Here is a 24,231-nt window from a genome sequence, read left to right as displayed (position 1 = left end):
AGGTCGCTAAAATGAGGACCCAGATTGTTGGGGGCAAGAGGCTGACTCTGTCAACCGCTTAGAGAGGGCTGTAAAAGCACTGTAAAGTGGTCTATGAGTCTATTGGCCTTCCTTCCTTCCTTCCTCCCTACCATGGTTAGAATGCACTAACTCTGCTCACTGCCAGGAGTTCGATTCTGACTGGCTCCAAGCTGACTCAGCCTTCCATCTTTCCGAGGTTGGTAAAACGAGGACCCAGCTTGTTGGGGGCAAGAGGCTGACTGCTTAGAGAAGGCTGCAAAACACTGTGAAGCAATATCTAAGTCCAAGTGCTATTGCTATGAAGAATTCGTGGAACGTTGGAGGAGGGACAAACATGTAGAACGAGAGTATAAATGTCCGTTTCATTTTGGACACACCCTCCTCGTTCCGATTCTCCCCGTAAAACCATTTTAAGAAAGTGCTCTAGCAAAAAAAGAGACTTCGTCTAATTCCAAAAAGGGGTTGTAGAACCTCAGGGCTCATCAGCCCTGGGGATGACTTGCTAGCGCCCCCTTCTGGATTGCAGGGTTTAAAACAAATCTTTACACACATCATCTTAATGTTAGAATATATTTCCATAGGATGGCACTTGGAAAGAAGACATGGAATGATCCAAAGACGTCTCCACAAAGCTGTGTTCTCCCCCTTGATGCAGAACCAGTTCCTCCCACCTTATCACTGCTCAACAGTTCCTACTCCATAACTTCAATAGCGGTCCAGAGAAGAGGAGTTCTGGAGCTAAATTCATTGTATAGGGTAACGGTAAAGGTTCCCCTCGCATGTATGTGCTAGCCGTTCCCAACTCTAGGGGGCGGTGATCCTCTCCGTTTCAAAGCTGAAGAGCCAGCGCTGTCTGCGGTCATGTGGCCGGCATGACTCAACGCCGAAGGCGCGCGGAACGCTGTTCCCTCCCCACCAAAGGTGGTTCCTATTTTTCTACTTGCATTTTTTACGTGCTTTCGAACTGCTAGGTTGGCAGAAGCTGGGACAAGGAACGGGAGCTCACTCCGTTACAGGCGCTGGGGATTCGAACCGCCAAACCGCCAACCTTTCTGATCGACGAGCTCAGCGTCTTAGCCACGGAGCCACTTTATCTTCAGTGTACATTATAACTGAGCCACCACGTCCCTTCTTTACCTTGGAGTGCTTAGCTCCAAGGTTCCAAATGCATCACTCAACAACTCAACGATGGGCCCGTTCCATCGATTTTTAGGACCCGTATAGGCTGGTTCTAGCTTTCGACTCCAGCTTCAATTTCCCAGGAATTATCCGGCTGCCATGATTGCTTCGGATAACGTCTCCTCTTCTTGGAAATCCAGGATCCAGAGGGACTTAGTTCAGTGTGGTTTCTCAGGTAGCAGCCTTCTTGCCCCGGAGCTTCCAGATGTGATAGATGTCACAGGGCAGCATGAATTTGACATAGCACGTCAGGTAGAGCTGGTCTGATTAGGCCACCTTCGCTGGCAGTGTCTTAAACAGGAGAGCCTTCGTACCAGCCACCTCCAGAGGTGTCACATTTTAATCGTGCTTCGCGGTGTTCTGCTTCGCGGTTATTGCGCTTTTAACGAGACGCTCCCCTGGCCAAAAAGATTACGACTCGCTGAAGACTCAGATGATGATTAGCGCTATTAGCAATCAGATGCTTTTTAATTAAGGTGAGCAGAGGAGGTTTTTTTTTTTTTTTTTACATCTAATGCTATTGCGCACTCAACGTACTAAGCAAGCTGTTAATCAGTGGAACAGAAGTTGCCTCCAGAAGTTGTGAATGCCCCAACACTGGAAGTCTTTAAGATGATGTTGGATATCCATTTGTCTGAATTGGTGTAGGGTTTCCTGCCTAGGCAGGGGGTTGGACTAGAAGACCTCCAAGGTCCCTTCCAACTCTGCTATTGTATTGTATTGTACTATAGCACATGTAAATATATGTAAATAATACGCACCGGGAAACAAAACAAAAAGACCTTTTTCACACTTACGACCGTCACCGCATCCCCCATGGTTATGTGCTCAAAATTCAGACGCTTAGCAACTGGTTCATATTTATGTGACCTTTGGGCAAACAACATCAATGGAGAAGTGGGATTCACTCAACAACTATGTTACTAATGCATTCTAACCACAGGAAGGAAGGAAGGAAGGAAGGAAGGAAGGAAGGAAGGAAGGAAGGAGGGAGGGAGGGAGGGAGGGAAGGAAGGAAGGAGGGAGGGAGGGAAGGAAGGAAGGAAGGAGGGAAGGAAGGAAGAAGGGAAGGAAGGAAGGAAGGAAGGAGGGAAGGAAGGGGCAAAGGAGAAGGGAAGGGGAAGGGGAGGAAAGGAAAGGAAAGGAAAGGAGGAAGGAAGAGCAATATGTAAGCATTTAGACTTATATACTGCTACACAGTGCTTTGCAGCCCTCTCTAAGTGGTTTACAGAGTCAGCCTCTTGCCCTCAAGAATCTGGGTCTCTTCGTTTTACCGACCTCGGAAGGATGGAAGGCTGAGTCAACCTTGAGCTGGTCAGGATTGAACTCCTGATAGTGGTTAGCATTTATTGCATTTTAACCACTGCACAGGAAGGAAGGAAGGAAGGAAGGAAGGAAGGAAGGAAGGAAGGAAGGAAGGAAGGAAGGAAGGAATAGCAATAGCACTTACTTATATACCACTTCACACTGCTTTTACAGCCCTCTCTAAGCGATTTACAGAGTCAGCCTCTTGTCCCCAACAATCTGGCTCCTCATTTAAGGACGGAAGACTGAGTCGACCTCCAGCCTGGTGAGATTCGAACTGCCAAATTGCAGTCCACAGAAGCATCCTGCAGTGCTGCACTCTAACCACTGCGCCACCGCCGCTCAGGGGGTAGAAAGGTGTTCCGGTGTTCCCTATGGTAGGACCCTTCCTTCGGTGAATTTTCCAAGAAACACTCCACACGGGCCTCCCCCGAGTCGTGGATGGGAAGAGCTTCCCACAACTGGCCAGTGTGATAAAGAAGACTAACATCTGTGGTGGTCGCCCATCTGTCTCTGGGTTTACAGATGGATTGTTTCAAGGGAGTTCCATTGTTTCAGGAGCTTTAAATGTGCGGGGTAGAATTTTTTTGTTTTTTGTTTTTAACACCAGCTTCGAGATTTGGGGATTGTAAGTGGCGATTTCTTCTCCTGGCATGAAATTACCCGCTGGAGACTGCCCAGGACATGCTGAGAGCAAGCCCTCCTCCTCCTCCTCCTCCTCCCCTCCCCTCCCCCCTACCTTGACAATCTCCTGAGCAATCTGTCGTGTTTTGTTGACATCCAGGACCATTTTGACATCTCTCACCACCGAGTAGAGGGTGCGTCCTTTGCACAAGCTGAAAAGGAGAGCAGAATTTTAAGTGGCTGACAGGGGCAAGGCGGGGAAGGGGGAGGAAAGCCTGCAGTGAAATCTGCAAAGCGAGTTTTGGGAAGAAAAGAAAAGAAAAGGAAGGAAGGAAGGAAGGAAGGAAGGAAGGAAGGAAGGAAGGAAGAAGGGACAAAGACAGAGATAGATATAAGAAAAGAGAAAGAAATAAAGAAAAGAGAAAGAAAGAAAGAAAGAAGGAAAGAAAGAAGGGACAAAGACATATAGAGAAGAAAAGAGAAAGAAAGAGAGAAAGAAAGAAAAGGAGAAAAAGAAAGAAGGAAAGAAGGAAGACAGAGATAGGGAAGAAGAGAGAAAGAGAGAAAAAGCAACAGAGAAAGAAAGAAAGAACAAAGATAGAGATAAAGATAAAGAAGAAAAGAGAAAGAGAGAAAGAAGTAAGGAAGGAAGGAAAGAACAGAGAGATAGAGAAGTAAAGCGAAAGAGAGAAAGAAAAAGAGAGAAAGAAAGAAGAAAAGAAGGAAGGAAGGAAAGATAGACAAACCAAACAGAAATAGAAAAATTGAGAAAGGGAAAAAGAAAGAAAGAGTGGGAAAGAAAGAAAGAAAGAAAGAAAGAAGGGATGGATGGATGGAAGAGAGGGAGGGACAAAAAGATAGAGAGAAAGAAAAAAGAAAGAAGAGAAAGAGAAGAAGAGAAAAAAGAAAAGAGGCGGATTTCCAATCAGAACAACTCCTAGCACTTTGAGTCTTGCCGAGAACGCTCTACGCAGGGGAGACCCTCCCATTCAATTTGGGACCTTCAGAGATCTGCCTGTATCCCCCATGCCTACTTTTACGGGAGCCTCCGGGCCCGTATCCTGAGGACTAGCGACTCGCCTCCGCATCACGGAGGACAGCCTTGTGACACGAAAGCAAGGCTGACAAAAGGCAGGGAAGGGAAAAAAATAAAATAAAATAACAACATAAAATAAAACCATCAGCCGGCCGAGATTTGCCCATCTTCCTTTGGCTGCTGCCGAGAAGATCTATTTGCGGAGTCTTAATTACCAAATGCAGCTGCCGGTGCTGGGGAGGGGGAAGGGGGGGTGGGGAGGGGGGGTGGGGAGGGGGAGAAAGGAGGGGACCCTGAAACCAATTAAAATCTGTATTGACATTTGAATCATGTAATGGAGCCTGTGGGTGGATGCTGCCTCGACTTCTTCCCCCATTGAAAAGACACAAACACACACACACACACACACACACACACACACACTTACACACTGGTTCCCATGCCCACCTACGCGCCTGACGGGCAACGGGGGGAAGCAGAGGCTAAATACCTGATAATAAACCCTCCCCCAAAAATTTTTTTTAAAAAAAAAGCAGCATGGGGGAAATCGCAGGTGTGCATTTAATCTGGTTCTGCCGCGAGAGGTAAGAGAGGCGGCGGCAGGGATAGGCGTCCTGGCTTCCTTCTGCCGCCCACCTCCGCTGCCAACGGCGCCATCCCACGCCCTTCAGATTTCAACTCTATTTCAGATTCATTCGACTGAGGAATCTGAGGAGGCTTCAGCCCAGGTCCAAATGCTGATAAATTGCTCAGCGGCAAAGAATTATACAATACAAAAGCTGAGTTGGAAGGGACCTTGGAGGTCTTCTAGTCCAACCCCCTGCCTAGGGAGGAAATGCTATACCGTTTCAGACAAATGGCTATCCAACATCTCCTTAAAGACTTCCAGTGTTGGAGCATTCACAATTTCTGGAGGCAAGTTGTTCCACTGATGAATTGTTCTAACAGGAAATTTCTCCTTAGTTCTAAGTTGCTTCTCTCCTTGATTAGTTTCCACTCATTGCTTCTTGTCTGCCTTCTGGGGATTTGGAGAATAGCTTGACTTCCTCTTCTTTAGGTCAGCCCCTGAGATATTGGAAGACTGCTATCCTGTCTCCCCTAGTCCTTCTTTTCATTAAACTAGACATACCCAGTTCCTGCAATCGTTCCTCATATGTTTTAGCCCCTAATCCTCCTTGTTGCTCTTCTCTGCACTCTTTCTAGAGTCTCCACATCTGTTTTACATCGTGGCGACCAAAACTGGATGCCGTATTCCAAGTGTGGCCTTACCAAGGCCTTATAAAGTGGTATTAACGCTTCACGTGATCTTGATTCTATCCCTCTGTTGATGCAGCCTAGAACTGTGTTGGCTTTTTTGGCAGCTGCTGCACACGGCTGGCTCCTATTTAAATGGTTGCCCACTAGGACTCCAAGATCCCTCTCACAGTTACTACTATTGAGCAAGTTATCATAATTGACAAAACAATGGGGAAAAAGAAAACAAAAAAGTGAAACATAATGCTCTCCTGCAAAATACCTGAATGGTATCGCATTCAACAGTCATTTTTAAAAAAAAATAGGGAGAAAAGTTGGTCCAGGAATCTATACCCCAATAAAGATCTTTGTCGTGATCTTTAACTGGGTGCAATGTAGGGCAACGATTTTTGTACCAAGGCCATTCGTATTGATTAACGTGGAGAATGTGTCCAAACTCAGGGACCCACAAATCCTGACGGAATAGCATAACATTCCCCTTAATGGGGAAGCCAGCGGGAAGTCGTTTTTGCCCTCCCTAGGCTCTGGAAGCTTTCTTTGAGCCTCCAGGAGGGCAAAACGGACTCTCCTGGGCTCCAGAATCTCTCCGGAGGCTGGAAACGGACATGTTTCCAGACTTCCAGTACTTCCGGTAGGCGTTTTTCGCCATCCCAGAGCCTTACCTGGCATCCAAAACGGGCCGCGTGGAGACTCCTGGGAGGGGAGGGGTGGGCAGGGTGAGCTGCTCCTTGCAATTACCAGTTTGGTGAACCAGATTAAAATTAACATTTGGTTGGCCCGAACTGGTCCGAACCGGCTGAATCCCATTTCTGACCTGGTATATAATACAGACCAAGATGCTTTCCAGAATAATATCTATTCCATTTTCCATATGGAGGAAGAAAGAGAAATGACTCGGAGTTTTCCTTATGACTTTTCTAATGTTTCTGTCTTTCTAACAAGTGTTAGTGATGCCTGGCAGGAGCCCGGCTTCAATGGGGCAAGCAAACTTTCCAGCCCACCCACTGTCTCTTTTGTGCTTCTCTGTCACACCTCATCTCCACCACAATGGGGTCGTTGGACCATGCGGGCGGGCGACCTGCATGGCCACCCCATCCCGCTCTGAACAATTCTGCAAATCAAGCAGCCAACGAAGCCTTAGCAGGACCTGCTGTGGCGGAAATTCAAAAACGTCGGAAGGTGGGGGTAGGAATTTAATGAGAAAGAACTGGAGATGGTATGGACTGCTCGAGGGAGTTCACGCGGGCTTGGAGCAGGTGGTCTAATGTATAAGGTACATCAAGGCAAACAGGCAAAACTGAAAGAGCGTACTTCTCCATGGGGGTATTAGTTATGTTGGGGAACGGGGTGCAAAGAGAGAAGGTGACAGGGTCAAGCAGAACAGTCAAGCAGCAGCTAAACTCGGTGGCCACTGTTGCTACCAAGGAGGTAGCTACCACGTGGTGAGAAAAGAGCATATATTTAGAAGAACTTAGCTGTTGTGGCTCGCCAGCGGCTAACAGAGCTGGCAGCAGAGTCGGAGAGTGAGGAGGTTGGGGAGGAACATGGGCCAGTCCTGGAGTCTGGGGAAGACTCTGATGAGGGCTCTGTGTCGGAGGCAGAGAGAGGGCCAGGGCCGTCTGACAGTTATCAGCTGCCTTCAGAGTCGAAGTTAAGTGCAGCAGAAGAACAGCTGGAGCCTGTTCCCAGTGTGTGCATGCGCAGAGCTGCCAGGAGAAGGGAACAACTCAGAAATCAGGGTCGACATGGGAATAAAGCCACAGTTGGACAGTGAATGGCCCCTCTCATAGGAAATAAAAGAGGAGCGAAAGGGGAGTGGGCTTTTGTAGGAAACAATTCATTCGTTCATTCATTCGCTCATTTCAGGAGTGTGAAGATCTGTCCGTGAATATCAGAGACTCTGTGCCAAACCTTTCCTTGCACAGCAGCTCATTTGGAAAATATTGACAGGGCAGCTCTCCAAGCTAGATAAGGTCCGTGGTCATAAATCCACCTTCGAAAGACTGTTTGCCTGGCCTTGGCTGAATGTGAATGAGAGGAATTCACATCCGTTTAATAAAAGGGGTTTTGTCGGGACCAGGAATCCGCTTCGTGCTTTCTGGGGAAGCTGAAGTCAGAACGCTAGCTGAGCCTTCCTAGATGTGATGGAATGGAGCAGGCTGGATGACCAGTGGGTCCATCCTGGAGGAGTAAAAAGGTGGCTCAGTCTAGATGTGACCTGTGAGAGGAAGAGGATGAAGACAGCGCCTCCCTAATAGTCCCTCAAATTATATGGTAGACGCAGATAGTAAAGTGCTTCAGTTTGGCAAGATTCCGTCTACAGCCGTGATATAATAAAGACATCGGTTTGGAAGGACCACTATGTTTCCTTCTTGGTTTTTGGGCCTGACACTAAGCCCTCCTATCATTTCCTTGTGTCTAAACAGTTATGCCTGCACCAGAAAGTGGTAGCTGTCACCGGTGGCAGAAGCTGGGAGGGGCCAAGAACGGACAGGACATCGTTTTCACAGTGTCTGAAGAGGTATCCTTTCCCCCCCTCCATGTATTTGAAAACTGTGAATGGACTCCGGGGGACGGTAGAGGACAGGAAGGCCTGGAGGAACATTGTCCAAGGGTTCTTTTCTAAATCTATCTGAGCATAACATTTTATATTTGGAATCAGTGGAACAACTTGCCTCCAGAAGTTGTGAATGCTCCAATACTGGAAGTTTTGAAGAAGATGTTGGACAACCATTTGTCTGAAGTGGTGTAGGGTTTCCTGCCCAGGCAGGGGGTTGGACTAGAAGACCTCCAAGGTCCCTTCCAACTCTGTTTTCCTATTCCATTCTATGTTAAAAAGTAGGTGGGATCTTTCCTCTAAACTACAAAAGTTTCCACAACGATTGAACCATGTATGAAAATACTGGTGGAATCTGGCCAGAGTCTGACACATACGTGAATCCGTGCGCATGTTTACAAGACCAAGCAAAACTCTCCAGTTCCTGAAATAATAGTCAAGGGACACGTATGAATGGCTCTCAAGTTCATTTTAGATGTTCTTCAAAGATAAGGCTGAACAAAGGCCAACAAAGCGCACCTGCTCCTTCCCCCCCGTCCCGAGTAGGCATGGATGGATGTCAGCTTTGATCTCCCAAGTTCTTTTCTTTTTCCCCCCACTTTGGTTTTGTCTTGAAGGATTGACTACGCTGTCCTTTAAGGTGACACCAGCAAATCTGAAGTGTTGCTCGAAAAGGCAAATTGAGCGAGCTTCTCGGTGGCGTCTACTGATTAAATTGGAAAGGAAAGAGTTCTCCCAAGCATGGAGAAGTCTATTGGTAAAGATGAGGGAGGGACCTTTTGGAGAACAGCAGGTGTCAACCCTAATAATTCGGCAAGAGAAATTTGGGGAGCTGCACAGGGATCAGACACTCTGTTTTTTTTTTTTTTTAAATAATTCAGCACTCAAACATCTTCCTCCAGAAGTGGTATTCAGCCGGTTTGGACTGGTTCAAGCTGAATCGGTAGTGGAAATCGTCGGTGGCCCTGCTCACCCGCCCCGGCTCTATGCTGCTCTACTTAGGCACCTTTTCAAGCCGTGCATATGCGTGCAAGCCGCACGGGCAATGCACACTAACATTTGCGAACCGGGAGGGACAGTAGAGGGACCGGGAGGGACAGCAAGCCGCACGGGCAATGCACGCTCACATTTGGGAACCGGGAGGGACAGTAAGTGAGGGACGTGGTGGCTCAGCGGCTAAGACGCCGAGCTTGTCGATCAGAAAGGTCGGCAGTTGGGCGGTTCGAATCCCTAGCGCTGCCTAACGGAGTGAGCTCCTGTTACTTGTCCCAGCTTCTGCCAACCTAGCAGTTCATAAGCACGTAAAAATGCAAGTAGAAAAATAGGAACCACCTTTGGTGGGAAGGGAACAGCGTTCCATGCGGTTTAGTTATTAATTCCCTCAGCACTGTCAAACTATTCCCTAAGGCTGCATGATTATTACTCTTAGTCTTCTCATCATTTCCACCACCCATCTCCTCCCACTTATGGGTGCATGACTGTAACTTTGTTACTTGTATCCTTACGGTTTATATTGATTGTTTCCATCAATGATTTGATTGCTTATTCATATACTATGAGTATCATTAAGTGTTGTATCTTATGATTCGTAATGAATGTATCTTGAGTCTTTTTTATGTACAGCGAGAGCTTATGCACCAAAGACAAATTCCTTGTGTGTCCAATTCCACTTGGCCAATAAAGAATTCTATTCTATTCTATTCTATTCTATTCTATTCTATTCTATTCTATTCTATTCATACTATTGATTGTTTCCTGATTGCTTATTTGTACCCTACGACTATCATTAAGTGTTGCACCTTATAATTCTTGATGAATGTATCTTGTCTTTTTATGTACACTGAGAGCCTATGCACCAGAGACAAATTCCTTGTGTGTCCAATCACACTTGGCCAATAAAGAATTCTATTCCATTCCATTCTATTCTAGTCTATTCTAGTCTATTCTAGTCTATTCTAGTCTATTCTAGTCTATTCTAGTCTATTCTTCTATTCCTTAATCTGTTCTATTCTATTCCTTAATCTATTCTAGTCTGTTCTAGTCTATCCTATTCCATTCCATTCCATTCTATTCTTTCCTATTTCTATTCTATTCTTCTTGGATGAGAAGCAAAACATCTTCAAGAAGAGAAACGCAGCACGCCCACTTTTTAACTAGCGCCTTTGGGTATCTTTTCAAAGGCTCGATCCTGGGGCAATCGCCTTTATTACCGAACAAGAGTTGCATCCCCAAGTAAGTTCAGTACAAAATCAATGTAGAAAGAAGGTAGTTTTTATGGAGGAGGGGAGGAGGAAAAAGTTTGTCTAAGAGAGAAAAAAAAGAGAGAGGCACAGATCTTTCCGAAGCACCTTGCCAAGTGGTCTCCATCAGTCAGACGAGGAAGAAAAGCCGGAGAGCAAAGATTTGAGAGACGCAGAGCCTCTCTGATGAAGACGTGGGAGCTTTTCATATGTAAGTACTCGAGATTTTGTGCCTCTGCTACCTTGCAACACCTGGGCCTATTAAGAAGCCACCTGCCTGATCTTTTCACGGGTTTCTGTTTGGTGGGTTGTTTCCTTTTGAAAACTTCCTTCAAGCTCGGCGAGTTATCAAAGAAAAGACCTCAATGAGTCAAGGATCGCGGTAATGTTTCCGCGCTCCCTTGCTGAAAATTGCTGGCTTTTCTTTTATTCCCCCCTTTCCAAAGGTGTTATCGACCTGACGCACTTCCAACCGAGGTGGTTAAGAGCTGTATTTTTTTTTTTCCCGAGTGAAAGAAATGCAAACGCCTTTTGATATACACACCGCCTCGGAGGAGGAGAAGGAGGAGGCCCTTCAGAATCCAAACCATTGATACAGGCACCTCTTCACCGTTCAGAAAAAAACAAAAACAAATTTGCAAATGTTAAGAGAGAGAAAGAGAGAGAGAGAGAAGCTGGCAACTCGACTGAACTTGCTGTGTGAGTCGAGCACCTCCAACAAGGTCTCGGCACCATTAAATCGGCCAATTAAAGGAGCACCTGCCTTTGTCAAAAGGCTAATCCTTCCCGTACGAGGAATGCGAAAGCAGTTCTGTTTTCCCCTCGCTTTGCCGGTCTCTGAAACACGGCGTGCCTAATTTGGTTTCCCTCTTGGATCCCTGGGTATCCATGCTAGATTTCGAAGGCAAGAAGGCAAGATGTTTACTAACTAAAAGACAGCTGTAAACAGCGGAGGTGATGATGGGAAATTAATGCTATGGTAGCCTTACAGATGCTCTTACAGCGGCAACTGACTCGTACCAGGTCAAATCTTGCCCAGGATTTGACTCCCTGTGGGCCCCGGACGGATAGTTGAAAATGAAACCTTGATCTGCACCGATTTTCACAGTGTCAAACAACACGGTTACAGGTAGTCCTCAACTAATGACTGTAAATGAGCCTTGCAATTATGGTTGTAAGTCGTGACGGTTATAAAGCAAGTCATCGTGTAACTGGCCTGATTTGATTACTCTTTTTTTGTGCAAAAGTCATAAAGCAAATGCGGCGCTGTTAAGCCAACGCCGCAATTTCACAATTTCACGAGGCGAGTCCTACACTCCTCTGCTCGCAACAGAATACCGTATGACACCAGATTTGAAATTTTGGACTTAATACAATCGACGGAGTCCAGAGGTATTTCACGAGAAGAGTCCTCCACTCCTCTGCTCACAATAAAATCCCTTATGACACCAGGCTCGAAATTTTGGGCTTGGACAACCAGGAACTGTGCTGCCTTCGGTCTGACCTAAGCATAGTACATAAAATTATCTGCTACAATGTCCTCCTACCTGTCAATGACTACTTCAGCTTCAACCGCCACAATACACAGGGAAACAATAGATACAAACTCAAGGTAAATGGCTCCAAACTCGATTGTAGAAAATACGACTTCAGCAACAGAGTGGTCAACGCCTGGAATGCTCTACTTGACTCTGTGATTTCTTCCCCAAAACTTTAACCTTAAGACTGTCTATTGTTGACCCCACCCCATTCTTAAGGGGCATGCATAAGTGCACAAATGTGCCTACCGTCCCTGTCCTAACAAGCCCATTTATTCATATCTATTTCATGTATTCATAATCTTGTATGCACTTATATCTATTATCTTATACATGCATGACAAAACTAACAAATGAATAAATTTAAAAAAATTATGAAGTGAACCCATTGTTCGCTATGGACTGGAGGGTTTTTTCTTTCTTTCTTTCTGGAAACTGGAAGTAAAATTGACCAAGGGAAAAATGCAGATGCTTTTGGGGGGGGAGGGACCATTGTAACTTTGAAGGATTGCTAAGCAACTGGTCATAAATAGAGGACTACCTGTACTTACAAAGAACTTGAAAGATGCTTACTCTGTGGTTCTAGGCCAGGGATCTCCAACCTTGGCAACTTCGAGACTTGTCGACTTTAACTCCCAGAATTAAAGCAAAGGTGAGGAATTCTGGGAGTAGAAGTCCACAAGTCTTAAAGCTGCCATGTTTGGAGATTGGCTGAGGAATTCCTGGAGTTGAAGTCCACAAGTCTTAAAGCTGCCATGTTTGGAGACTGGCTGAGGAATTCTGGGAGTTGAAGTCCACAAGTCTTAAAGCTGCCATGTTTGGAGACTGGCTGAGGAATTCCTGGAGTTGAAGTCCACAAGTCTTAAAGCTGCCATGTTTGGAGACTGGCTGAGGAATTCTGGGAGTTGAAGTCCACAAATCTTAAAGCTGCCATGTTTGGAGATTGGCTGAGGAATTCCTGGAGTTGAAGTCCACAAGTCTTAAAGCTGCCATGTTTGGTGACCACTTGCTGCAGGCAAGGAAGTCTTAACTAGGCTATCGCCTTCTTACAGAAAATCTGCCATCTTGTCTTCAACAAGAGGCTCACGGAAGAGGGAGAGGAAACTGGTTTAAACTTATGACCACCTGCCCTCTTTCTTCTGACCCCAAATTTAAGCCTGAGTTTCCTCCCCGTTATCCAACTCATGCAAAAACTCATTCCTATGCATGTACGCCATGAACTCCAACACAGATGTTGAAACGTGAAGCTGCAAAGCAAGCCCCATCGTTTTTTAACAGCCCTGATACTAGAAAAAGTAAGGAGTTCACTACTGTGCCAACAGCCTTTTAATATACGCGGTGGGGAGGGAAGGAGAGCAAGAGAGAGAGAGAACGGTTGTATTGTAGCATTGCTGTCCACTTGCGCCATTCCTAACCTCCCTGCTCTTCTTAAGGTACTGCAATCAGTTTGAGGAACGTTCAGCCGAGCGAGCAGAATCCCAAATTGCTTGTTTGGCTGGGGTCGGTGAGGGTGGGGGGAAGAATTATGCCGTCTATTTACACAAGGTGGAGGCAGCGGGGAAAATGAATCAAGCTAACAAGCCCGACCGACTTTGTATGAGCCATAGCAGAGAGAGAGAGAGAGAGAAATATAGCTTTTCCATATCTGATGTATTTTTGTTTACTGAGAAGTATTTGACTCAAACAAAGGGGTGTTATTTCAGCAAGAGACGGTTACAAGTACTATCATACTGCTGGTATTTCAAACGGTCTGAAATGTAGATGTAGCAGATGACCAGGCTGAGCCCAAGGGAGGAGGTCAAGCGCATCATCAGTCATGAGTCCCTTCGCGCCTACAAGAGGTCTAAATCCAGCCCACCATGAATTCCTTATCTCCCGCTCATTTCCCTTGACTGTTAGTGGTTCAGATTCTTTTAGACAGCTTACATCTTTATACCCATTTGAACTGCCTGCATCTCCTGATTTCTCTGGCACTTGACAGTAGGGTGAAATACTTCTAAGTAAACAAGAATTCACCAGTAAGATAGTACTTGGAACTGGCTCTTGCTGAAATACCCCCTTTTGGTTGAGGGTGAGAACTAGCCAAAAATCACAGGCCATTGGTTGATCGGCGGGAGGAAGCCTTATGAGATGTGTCTTCAGATTCCAAGGCTATTTCAGGTTGTGGCAGTGATTTACGAATCAGATTTTGAGGAAGCAGATTCTTCTAATTGAGAGGTAGACAGGGCGTATGGATCAGCGGTGGATTTCTGCCAGTTCGCCCCAGATTGGGTGAACCGGTAGTGGCAGGAGGCTCCACCCACCTGCCCGGAGACTTCTGCGTCAGCGAACTGGTAGTAAAATAAATTGAAACCCACCACTGGTATGGATATGGAATACAACTATAGGTAGACATGATACCTTTAGATGAATGAACTCAACAACCCACCTCAACAATGTTAAGATGTGTGGACTTCAACTCCCAGAAACCCCCAGCCAGCATGTTTCACTACCCTACTAGCTAACATCATCAATAGCTAACGCCATTGTGTAAACCACTTCAAGAGGGCTGGAAGGCACCGTGAAGTGGTATATAAGTCTAAGTGCTATCACTATTGCTCTTCCTTCCTTCCTTCCTTCCTTCCTTCCTTCCTTCCTTCCTTCCTTCCTTCCTTCCTTCCTTCCTTCTTTGGTGGTGCAGTGGTTAGAATGCAGTATTGCAGGCTAATTCTGCCCACTGTCAGCAGTTCGATCCTGACCGGCTCAAGGTTGACTCAGCCTTCCATGCTTCCAAGGTGGATAAAATGAGGACCCAGATTGTTGGGGGCAAGAGGCTGACTCTGTAAATCACTTAGAAAGGGCTGTAAAGCACTGTGAAGCGGTATATAAGTGCTATTACCACTTCCTTTGTTTCCGGACATGGGATATAGCACCAATTTCCTGAAAATGCTTAGGAGGAACGAAATCTGGGGGCCACTCTAGGACAATCGCTTTCTTTTCCTTCTCTCCCCTCTTCCCGCATTGCCTTGCCAGCTGTCAAAATAAGATGACACCTCTCCAGAGGCAGATACGGGCTCCTTTAATGTACGTGTTAATAAGTGTATTGACTTTTTCCCACTCCTTGTCAGTCCCTATTAAGATTTATTCTCCTTTATGGGCTTCGTATCGACTGAGGAAAGCAGTATTCCCACAGGTCGATCAATTGTGATTTGACCACGGAAGGAAGTCAATAGCTATTTATTATGTGATCTATGGGCTTCATTACTTCAAACGCTATGAAAGGGAGAACGTGGGAGAACATGTAAGAAAGGAAGAGCCGAGCGGGAGAGGGCCAGAGAAATGGAGGTAATTCAGCCTAAAACTTCTGGATAGGGGTGGAAAAAAAAAACAGGGCAAAGCTTTCCAGCACAGCCTCAGCAGAATCGGCACGCAAGGAATTGCAAAAAAAAAGAAAAAAAAAGAGGAGAGGTATTTGTTCAGCTTCCAAGCAAAGCTAAGGATCACTTCCAAAGTCATTTCCTTTCAAATGTCTGGTGACACCGAGAACAAAGGAGATAATAGGGCAGGAATTCATTGCATAGCAGTGCAGAAAATTCTAATTTAACTAAATTGCTTCTTTTTGGTAAACCCCGTTAGAAAGAATATTGCTTTCATACGTTCCATTAGATCTCTAGAAGTGAAACAAACAGCCAGAGTGGGCAATTGAAATTTGCAGAATAAGCTGGGACTAATGTCCCCAAAATACGCAGTCGAGGATATTAAAGTCCAGTCAAGTCTGAGAGGTGACAAAATCAAGACTAAGCAGTTTAATATCTTGATAAGATAATCAAAGCCAACTCAAAAAAACGTCTAAGAGAAGGTAGAAATAGTACCTTAGACAGCACCTAATGAGTTAACCGATCTTTTTTCTTCTTGGAGTTAGCTACAGCACCTGATATTGTTTCAACATGGAGTTAATACTAACTAAAGCCTTATGTAAGCTAGTGAAGCCTATAATACAGCTGAAGGAGTTGCCTCAATTAAAGCTTTGCTAAATTTTAAAGTTTGGTTCCTTTGACCCAAACGTCAAAGTTTGCTTCCTTGTGAACAAATATTTGAGGGTCCCCCCCCAAAGGACTGAGGCTTCCCAAGAGCCTGAAACAAATTCCTTGTCCCGACAAATACCCCTTTTATTAATTGACTGTGAATTCTGCTCATTCACATCTAGAAAAGTCTTTCAAGGGAGGATTTACAGTCACAGACCTTATCTGGCTTGGAGAGCTGCCAGGCCGATCTCTGCAGAACTTGGCAAGGAGCCTCGGAGAGTCACGAACCAATGAAGCAAACTAATGGTCTCCTGCAAACTCCATTCCCCTTTCGCTCCTCTTTTATTTCCTCTGGGAGGGGCCATTCATCGTCCACCATGTGGCCTTACTCCCAAGTCAACCCCTCTTCCTTAGCTGTTCCCTTCGGCTGGCAGCTCTGTCTATGCGCACACTGGGAACAGGCTCCAGCTGTTCTTCTGCCTCACTGATGTCTGACTCCGAAGGCAGCTGATAACTGGCATACGGCCCTGGCCCTATCTCTGCCTCCGACACAGAGCCCTCATCCAAGCCTTCTCCAGACTCCAGGACTGACCCAGGTTCCTCCCCAACCTCCACACTCTCCGAATCTGCTGCCAGCTCTGCTGGCTGCTGGACGGCCACAACAACAAGTTTTACTCTAGGGGCATTGGCCTCAAGCCATTCTCATTATACCCGAACATGCAACGGCCAGTTCTGAGTTGGTTTCAATTCCGACACCCATCTCAGGAACACATTTTCACCAAAGGACTCAGGACTTTCCCTTGATCGACTGCCGCAAAAGTTGTCCGCTTTGTGCAAAGCAAATGCATGGCATCAAATAAAGGACATTTCCATGTCATTAAAACATGCTTTCCTGACCATGAAGGGGAAACTTAAAAAAAAAATGTAGAAAGCACATAGAAGAGAACTCTTTCATCTCCAGCGACATTTTTTTTAAAGCTTTCCTAGAAGAAACGGGGTTTTTTTGCTCTCGGTATTTCTTTGGCACAGTCATAATTAAGTGTGAGTTAGTAAAGATGTGCAGGAATAACAACTCCTTAATGAAGCTGCTCTTTCCGAGACCAGCTGCTGGAGCCTAATAATTTTCTTTCTCCAAAGCGAAGTCTCATTAATGACACGGATCCGAGGGAAAGCCTGAAAAACAGGATTGAAAGCCGCTCCCACCACTGCCAGAGGGCCAGTTTAGCAAATGATCATGTTTGATCATGTCTCATCTAAGGAGATCCACATTGAAACATGTTTCCTTTTATGATTGTTTAATCAGCACGACTTAGCAGGACGGGGAAAGGTTATTTACACGTTTGGGGTTCAGAGCTCGCAATGATTGGAAAGTGGGGAGATGTTCCCTTTTAAGAGAATAGCAGAGTGGGAAGGGACCCTGGAGGTCTACTAGTCCAACCCCCCTGCCCAAATCAGGAAACCGTATACCATCTTTGGTCAAGTGGCTGTCCATTCTTAAAGACTTCCAGTGTTGGGGCATTCACAACTTCGGGAGGCAAGCTGTGGATTCATTGTTCTCACTGTCAGGAAATCCCTCCTTAGTTCTAAGTTGCTTCTCTCCTTGATTAGTTTCCACCCATTGCTTCTTGTTCCACCCTCAGGTGCCTTGGAGAATAGGTTGACCACCTCTTAACAGAATAACAGTTGGAAGGGACCTTGGAGGCCTTCTAATTCAACCTCCTGCTCAGGGAGGAAGCCCTATACCAGTGATGCCTACCCTCTTTTGGCACGCTTCCCCCCCCCCCCAAGACTCCAGAGGCTTTCTAGGAGCCTGGAGAGAGCAAAAACAGCCTCCCCCGCCCCCCTCCGGAGCGCGAAAAACCAGCCCTACAGGCAAACCGGAAGTTCAGGAACGGACTTCCGGTTTGTTCGTAGGGCCATTTTTTGCCCCCGGGAGCCTTCAGGGGAGCTTGAGTTCAGCAACGTTTCTTGGCTGGCTGGGGAATTCTGGGAGTTGAAGTCCATGGTTCCTTGGAGAGTTTCATTGCAGAGTTTCATTCCTTGCAGGGTTTCATTCCCCAACTAGGTGACCTTGATTATGTTATCTAGTTGGGTAATGAAACATCTGCAAGAAAGCTCAGAAAACACCAAGGACCCCACAGTTCAGAAACACCCTCTTAGCTAATCTAGGTCCTACGCCTTTTGTCCACGTCCTTCTTCTTGCTCTTCGTGTCAGCCCTGCAGCCATCTTTTCTTGTGGATCTTTGGCCTGCCACACTTTCTATTATTCTACTATGCCTTTTCTATTGTAGGAAAACGGCAGGGGGGGGATTGTATGGAGTTGTTATGTGGCCATAACAACATTCTTTCCAGAAAGCCAAGGTCATCTTTTCTCTTTGCATCTCTGCACCTGACCGGAACTGGATGGGTGGAAGCTGCCAGCGTGGCAGTGGGAGATTGGACCATGGGATGGCGTGGGGGGCAAGATCTTGAATTTTCAACCGGGTGGGGAAAACTCAGGAAGTTTTCAGATTCGGGTTTCCACAGATGTGCCAACGTGTCTCTCTTCATCAATTGGGACTTTGAGCGATCCTTTGCCTCGGACTCCGATTTAATTTTGGATGCTATTTAGAACCCTGACACGCAATTGGCGAATAAATTATACCAGAAGGGGGTGTGGTTTAGATGGTTGATGCCTGAAGGTATGCTAATATTCTGGGAGGAGACAAGAATCAGAATTAATACATCCATAGAGGCACAGGCCTTTATGGAAAAAAACAAAGCCAACCTAGAAAAAACAGAAGATACTACAACGGTCATACAGGACACGGGAGGGGCCGGAGCTCTGCCAGCGGGGGGTGAAGGGGCAACACCAAGAAAACTCAGATCACAAAAATAAATAAGGAAATCACAATGTTATAAACAGACCGAAAGTAAATATGAATTTATAACTAGACTATATATTATAATTATATAAATTGATTGAAAATTATTTTTTCTAGAATTAAGATGCTGACTTTTTATGATTATATATTAAGATTTGATATTTTGATGTAACCTAGGAGTTTGGAGGGAGGGGGCGTCTGCCACATTTGCAACTGCCAAAATTTGTAATTCCACCTACCCCTTTTCCACATAAATGTTTTTAAAAAAACCAATAAAACTTTTTGAAAAAAAAAAAAAAAAAGAACCCTGACACTCCATCTTTCCTTCAGCTTTCCAACAACTTTCAGGACCATCTGAATTCAAAGCAAAAGGGGGGCACTTTGTCTGCTGACATGCATCCCCCCCCCCCACCAAAAACAAACAAACAAACCCTGCCATGTGAAATAGCTGCCGCGGCAAGGAGCAGGACGAAAGGCAGGATCAGAACTGCTGGCAGTTTCCTGCCGGTGTTTCTGGCAGCCTTCGGAGGGCTGAGCCAGGCATGGCATGGCATCTGTCCCTAGCAGAAAACTAATTAGGAGGAATGTCACGCATCCATGCTCCGAATCCCTGGAGATTGAAGCCAGGCAAGCCATTCTGCTGAATTTCCCATACATATCCCACCCCAGAGTTCCCTACCCCCCCCCCGTCACCTTGGGAAAAGCGTCGCATCGCATCAAGGCGAGCGGTGTTTAACAAGCTCTGTGAAATAGGAAGAGGCCCTTGTTTTCCCATCTGAAAAATCATTGCGAGGGGAAGGATATTTGTTGAGCGAAGCCCACAGGGGAAGACTTTTACGACCAGCGTTTACGTATTTGCCACAGACTGACTATCCTACTTTTTTTTAAAAAAAATAGTTTTTTAAAAAAGAGGATGCAATTCTGCTAATGCCGAAGCCTTAAAAACCAAAAATTCAGCCCACGTGTCTTGCTGGAACTACATCCTGCCTCCCGACTGCAGTAGGTTGTGCCTACTGTGAGTTTCGTTTCCTAGAAGGACTAGGGGGTGACATGATAGCGGTCTTCCAATATCTCAGGGGCTGCCACAAAGAAGAGGGAGTCAAGCTATTCTCCAAAGCACCCGAGGGCAGAACAAGAAGCAATGGGTGGAAACTAATCAAGGAGAGAAGCAACTTAGAACTGAGGAGGAATTTTCTGACAGTGAGAACAATTAATCAGTGGAACAACTTGCCACCAGACGTTGTGAATGCTCCAACACTGGAAGTTTTTAAGAAGATGTTGGATAATCATTTGTCTGAAGGGGTGTAGGGTTTGCTGCGTAAGCGGGGGGGTTGGACTAGAAGACCTCCAAGATCCCTTCCAACTCTGTTATTCTGTTAAGAAAGGGGGTTAACCTATTCTCTAAAGCTATTTAATAGGGGGGTCAACCTATTTTTCTTTTCTATTCTGATCTATTCTAATTCTAATTCCATTCTGTTACATTCCATTCAGCATTCTATTCTATTTCATTCTGCTCTTATACTATTCTGCTCTAATTCTATTCTATTCTATTCTAGTCTGCTCTAATTCTCTTCTCTTCTGCTCTAATTCTATCCAATTCTCTTCTATTCTCCTCTTCTATTCTGCTCTAATTCTATTCTATTCTATTCTATTCTATTCTATTCTATTCTATTCTATTCTGCTGTAAGGTGCAGAAGTGGCTGGATGGAGCTTAAATGGACTCCAGAGGATGGTAGAGGACAGGAAGGCCTGGAGGAACATGGTCCATGGGGCCACAATGAGTCAGACACAACTTCGCAACTCATAACAATACAAGTATTGCTGCTTTGATTAAGATCTGCTTCAGTTTGTCCCTGCATAAAGTGGCTGAATTGGTGCTAACTCAAAAATGTGGTGGGGGGAAAAAAAAAAAAAGCTCAGTTCTTTCGGTGGCCTTCTAGGAAAGTAAGAAAGCTAAACGGAGACCTTTAAATGCTCGGGTGTTTTCCACCAACAGAGCATCTGAAATAAACAATTCTTTGCAAATCAGCCAGCGGTTAGGCCCGATGGGGAAGATGCTGCTTTGCATTTTAAATGAAACGAAGACAAGTCGGTGGCGGGAAGCCCCAAAGCCAGCGATCGACTCCCGGCTGAAGATGAGAAAACTCCATAATCATCCACCGGGTTCTTCTGGGGCCAGTCGGATAATGACTGGCGTTGACCTTAGGAAAAAAAAAGAAGGCTAACAACTAAAGGAGCTCAGAGCCGGGAACGCTGCCAACTCCTGCAAGGTGGCAAATACGGATACGATGCCCGGGGTTTGGAAGAAGAAGCATCTTGCACACCTGTGCAAAGAGGCCACTTAGCTGAAAAAGCAGAATAAGCTGCCACCCCCTCGTGGATTCCTTTAAAAGACTGCTTTGCCCATTTTTCTTCTTTTGACAGCTGGGCAGCAAGGGCATGGCAAGGTTTACAAAGAAGGGCTTTTTTTCTGGGAAAGGGTGGCAGTGAAGGCTGATGGCGTCCACGGGAACGGCCTGCTTCCCTCCTCCCCTCCCCTGATGCTGGTCACTGTGACCTCGGCTTAAAAACGGACAGCAGTTCGGCAGTTCGGTTCTCACCGGATCAAAGTGGACTCGGCTTTCCATCCTGCCCAGGTGGGTAAAAAGAGGACCCAGGTTGTCGGGGAAAAGAGGCTGACTTTGTGAACCCTTTAGAGAGGGGTATAAAAGCACCGTGAAGCGGTATATAAATCTAAGTCAGTGGGTCTCAACCTTCCTAATGCCGTGACCCTTTAATATAGTTCCTCATGTTGTGGTGACCCTCAACCATAAAATTATTCTATGTTTTCCATATTTTTTTGAAAATATGTGCTTTCCGATGGTCTTAGGTGACCCCTGTGAAAGGGTCGTTCGACCCCCCAAAGCGGTCCCGACCTACAAGTTGAGAACCACTGGTCTAAGTGCTTGTTCTGTTCTGTTCTGTTCTATTCTATTCTTCTAGTCTATTATTCTATTCTATTCTATTCTATTCTATTCGTATTCGTATTCGTATTCCTACTCTACTCTCCTTCCTCCTTCCTCCTCCTCCTCCTATTCTATTCTGTTCTGTTCCTTTGCATTCTATTCCATTCCACTCCACTCCATATATTCTATTCTATTCTATTCTATTCTATTCTATTCTATTCTATTCTATTCTATTCTAATTCCTATTCCTACTCTACTCTACTATCCTTCCTCTTCCTCCTCCTCATTCTATTCTATTCTGTTCCTTTGCATTCTATTCCATTCCACTCCACTCCATTCCATCTATTCTATTCTATTCTATTCTATTCTATTCCTTTGAAATTTGTTTTCGAAGATGGACTTTGCACATTTCTTCTTTGAATGTCTTCTATCACTTGGAAACCTGACAACAAGCTGGGCTCGTGCCACGCGCTAAGCCAAGTGTAAGGCTAGCCTCAGCTTTCCATAAAGGTGACCTATATGTCCTGGTGAACCAGTTCCAAAGAAAGTTGAACCTTTCCTCCTAAAGAGTCTAATCCATAATTGGGGTCCCTGGTGAGATGGACGCGGTCCATTCATCCCTCTGCAATGACCTGGTTTAGGGGATTCCGGTGAATTACTACCAGCCAGGGAAGTCAGACCCACTTGCAGGTGAACTGACTTGTTAAGGGTTCCCGCACGGGGGAAAAGTCCAAAGTCTTGGTGGTCTCCAAGTGGGCGCCTTACCTGGTGATGATGGCGAGGTGGGGGGGGCTCATGCAGGCCCCCATAAACAGCACCACGTTCTCGTGCCGCGTTTGCCTGTAAGCCATGACTTCCCGCTTGAAGGCCTTCAGCTGGTCCTCGTTGTCCCGCTCGATGTCGATGAGGCGGAGGGCCACCTCACCGTGCCAACGGCCGTGGAACACCTGCCCGAAGCGGCCCTTGCCGATCAGCTCGCCGATCTCCAGCTGCTCGAAGGGGATGTCCCACTCCTGCAGGAAGATGCTGGTCTGGCTGGCTTTCCGTGGGAAATTACGAGCCGAGAGGAGGGAGAGGTTCATCTCCTCAAAGTCGTCCTCGGATTCCTCATCGTTTCCCTGTTCGGTCTGGGGAAAGGAGAAGAGAAGGCTTGATGTAGGCAACACACCTGCAGGAGATGAACAGGCTGAGCCTGAGAGATGGAGGGGTCAATCACGTCATCAGTCTTGAGTCCCTTTGCACCCACAGGAGATTTCTTTGATGAAAAACGGGCCCGTTTTCACGAAAAACGGGCTGTTTTTTGCTCATTTTTGCACCCCACCTCCCCAGTAGCACCCTGCAAGCCCCCCCTCCCCCACAAGGCTATTCATGCCTTTTTTAAAAAAAAATGGGCCCATTTTTACGAAAAACAGGCAGTTTGGGGGAGGTTTGCAGAGTGCAAAAACTTTTTCCCCCCTTTTGGAATGCTCTTTAGTTAGAGTGGTTGATGAGAATGAGAATGATCAAGTGCTGTGCCAGCAGAAACAAAGTCTTAGGTGCTGCAGATTGTCAGTGATTTCCTTCTCCAGCACGTGGATAAATACACCTGGAAACATCTACCTACCTACCTACTCTCTCTCTCTCCCTACCTATGTATTTCTCTCTCTCTCTCTCTCTCTCTCTCTCTCTCTCTCTCTCTCTCTCTCTCTCTCCCTCTACCTACCTACCTACTCCCTCTCTCTCTCTCTCTCTCTCTCTCTCTCTCTCCCTCCCTCCCTCCCTCCCTGCCTATCTACTGTATTTCTATCTCTTTCTGTTTGTCTCTCTCTATTCCTCTACCTACCTATTTACTTTTTTAAAAATTTGCCTCTTCAAAACCTTGGTGCGTCTTATACTCCAGTGTGTCTTATACTCTGAAACATACGGTAGGCTGCTTCTCTCCTTGGTTAGTTTCCATCCATTGCTTCTTCTCCTGCCCTCAGGTGCTTTGGAGAATAGCTTGACTCCCTCTTCTTTGTGGCAACCCCTGAGATATTGGAAGACTGCTATCATGTCTCCCTTAGTCCTTCTTTTCATTAAACTAGACCTACCCAGTTCCCGCAACCGTTCTTTGTATGTTTTAGCCTCCAGTGCCCTCATCCTCTTTGTTGCTCTTCTCTGCACTTTTTCTAGAGAGTCTCAATGTCTTTTTTACATACACCTGAATTCCTTTGAGTAACCTTGGTTCCTGATTTCTGGCTAATATCATCAGCTCCAATAGATACCTTTTCTTCTGCTACCATTGATAGGCAGGAATAAAGCAAGTGGAACCAAAGAATGTGAGCAGAGTCACTAGCTATAACCTTTTCACTTTCTTCTTCCATCGTCCCTTTTTCTTATTCTGGTAGCCACTTTCCCTTGGCTTGGAAGTCTGCTACAAGAGGACCAGATGACTCTTGATCTGAATTTCAGATGGCCTGCTTCTGAGGGGAGCATAGGGCCTGCAAGCCAAATGCTGCCAGCTCATTTATAACCAGAGTCAGAATCATGGGCACAGGGCGAGGTGGGGGGTTTAAGAAACTATAGGCCAATTCACGTTCTCTTCTCTATATGATCTTCCGGCTTAGAAGGACATCTCAACAAGTCGAAAGCTAGGATTCCTCTCCTACCAACACTTGACCAACTACCAACCCTTCTACCAAGCAA

The 24,231-nt window shown here is 45.9% G+C and overlaps 1 protein-coding gene across 1 annotated transcript in view; it reads right to left on the bottom strand.

Moving 5' to 3' along the window:
• Positions 1 to 24,231, bottom strand: part of KSR2 (kinase suppressor of ras 2) — a gene marked incomplete at its 3' end in the record, with an annotated part of 130,036 nt that overhangs the window by 16,317 nt on the left and 89,488 nt on the right. Inside the window, exons 14-15 of the mRNA XM_081966893.1 lie at positions 22,333 to 22,694; positions 3,245 to 3,341 (exon numbers count right to left, since the gene is read on the bottom strand). Coding sequence (XP_081823019.1) covers positions 3,245 to 3,341; positions 22,333 to 22,694 — 459 coding nt within the window. The remainder of the gene's footprint in view (positions 1 to 3,244; positions 3,342 to 22,332; positions 22,695 to 24,231) is intronic.

Source organism: Natrix helvetica (assembly GCF_964273705.1).
Source record: "Natrix helvetica genome assembly, chromosome: 14".
NCBI classification, from domain to species: Eukaryota; Metazoa; Chordata; class Lepidosauria; order Squamata; family Natricidae; genus Natrix; species Natrix helvetica.
Note: the sequence above shows the minus strand (reverse complement) of the source record. Positions and strands in the feature narration are given on the sequence as shown.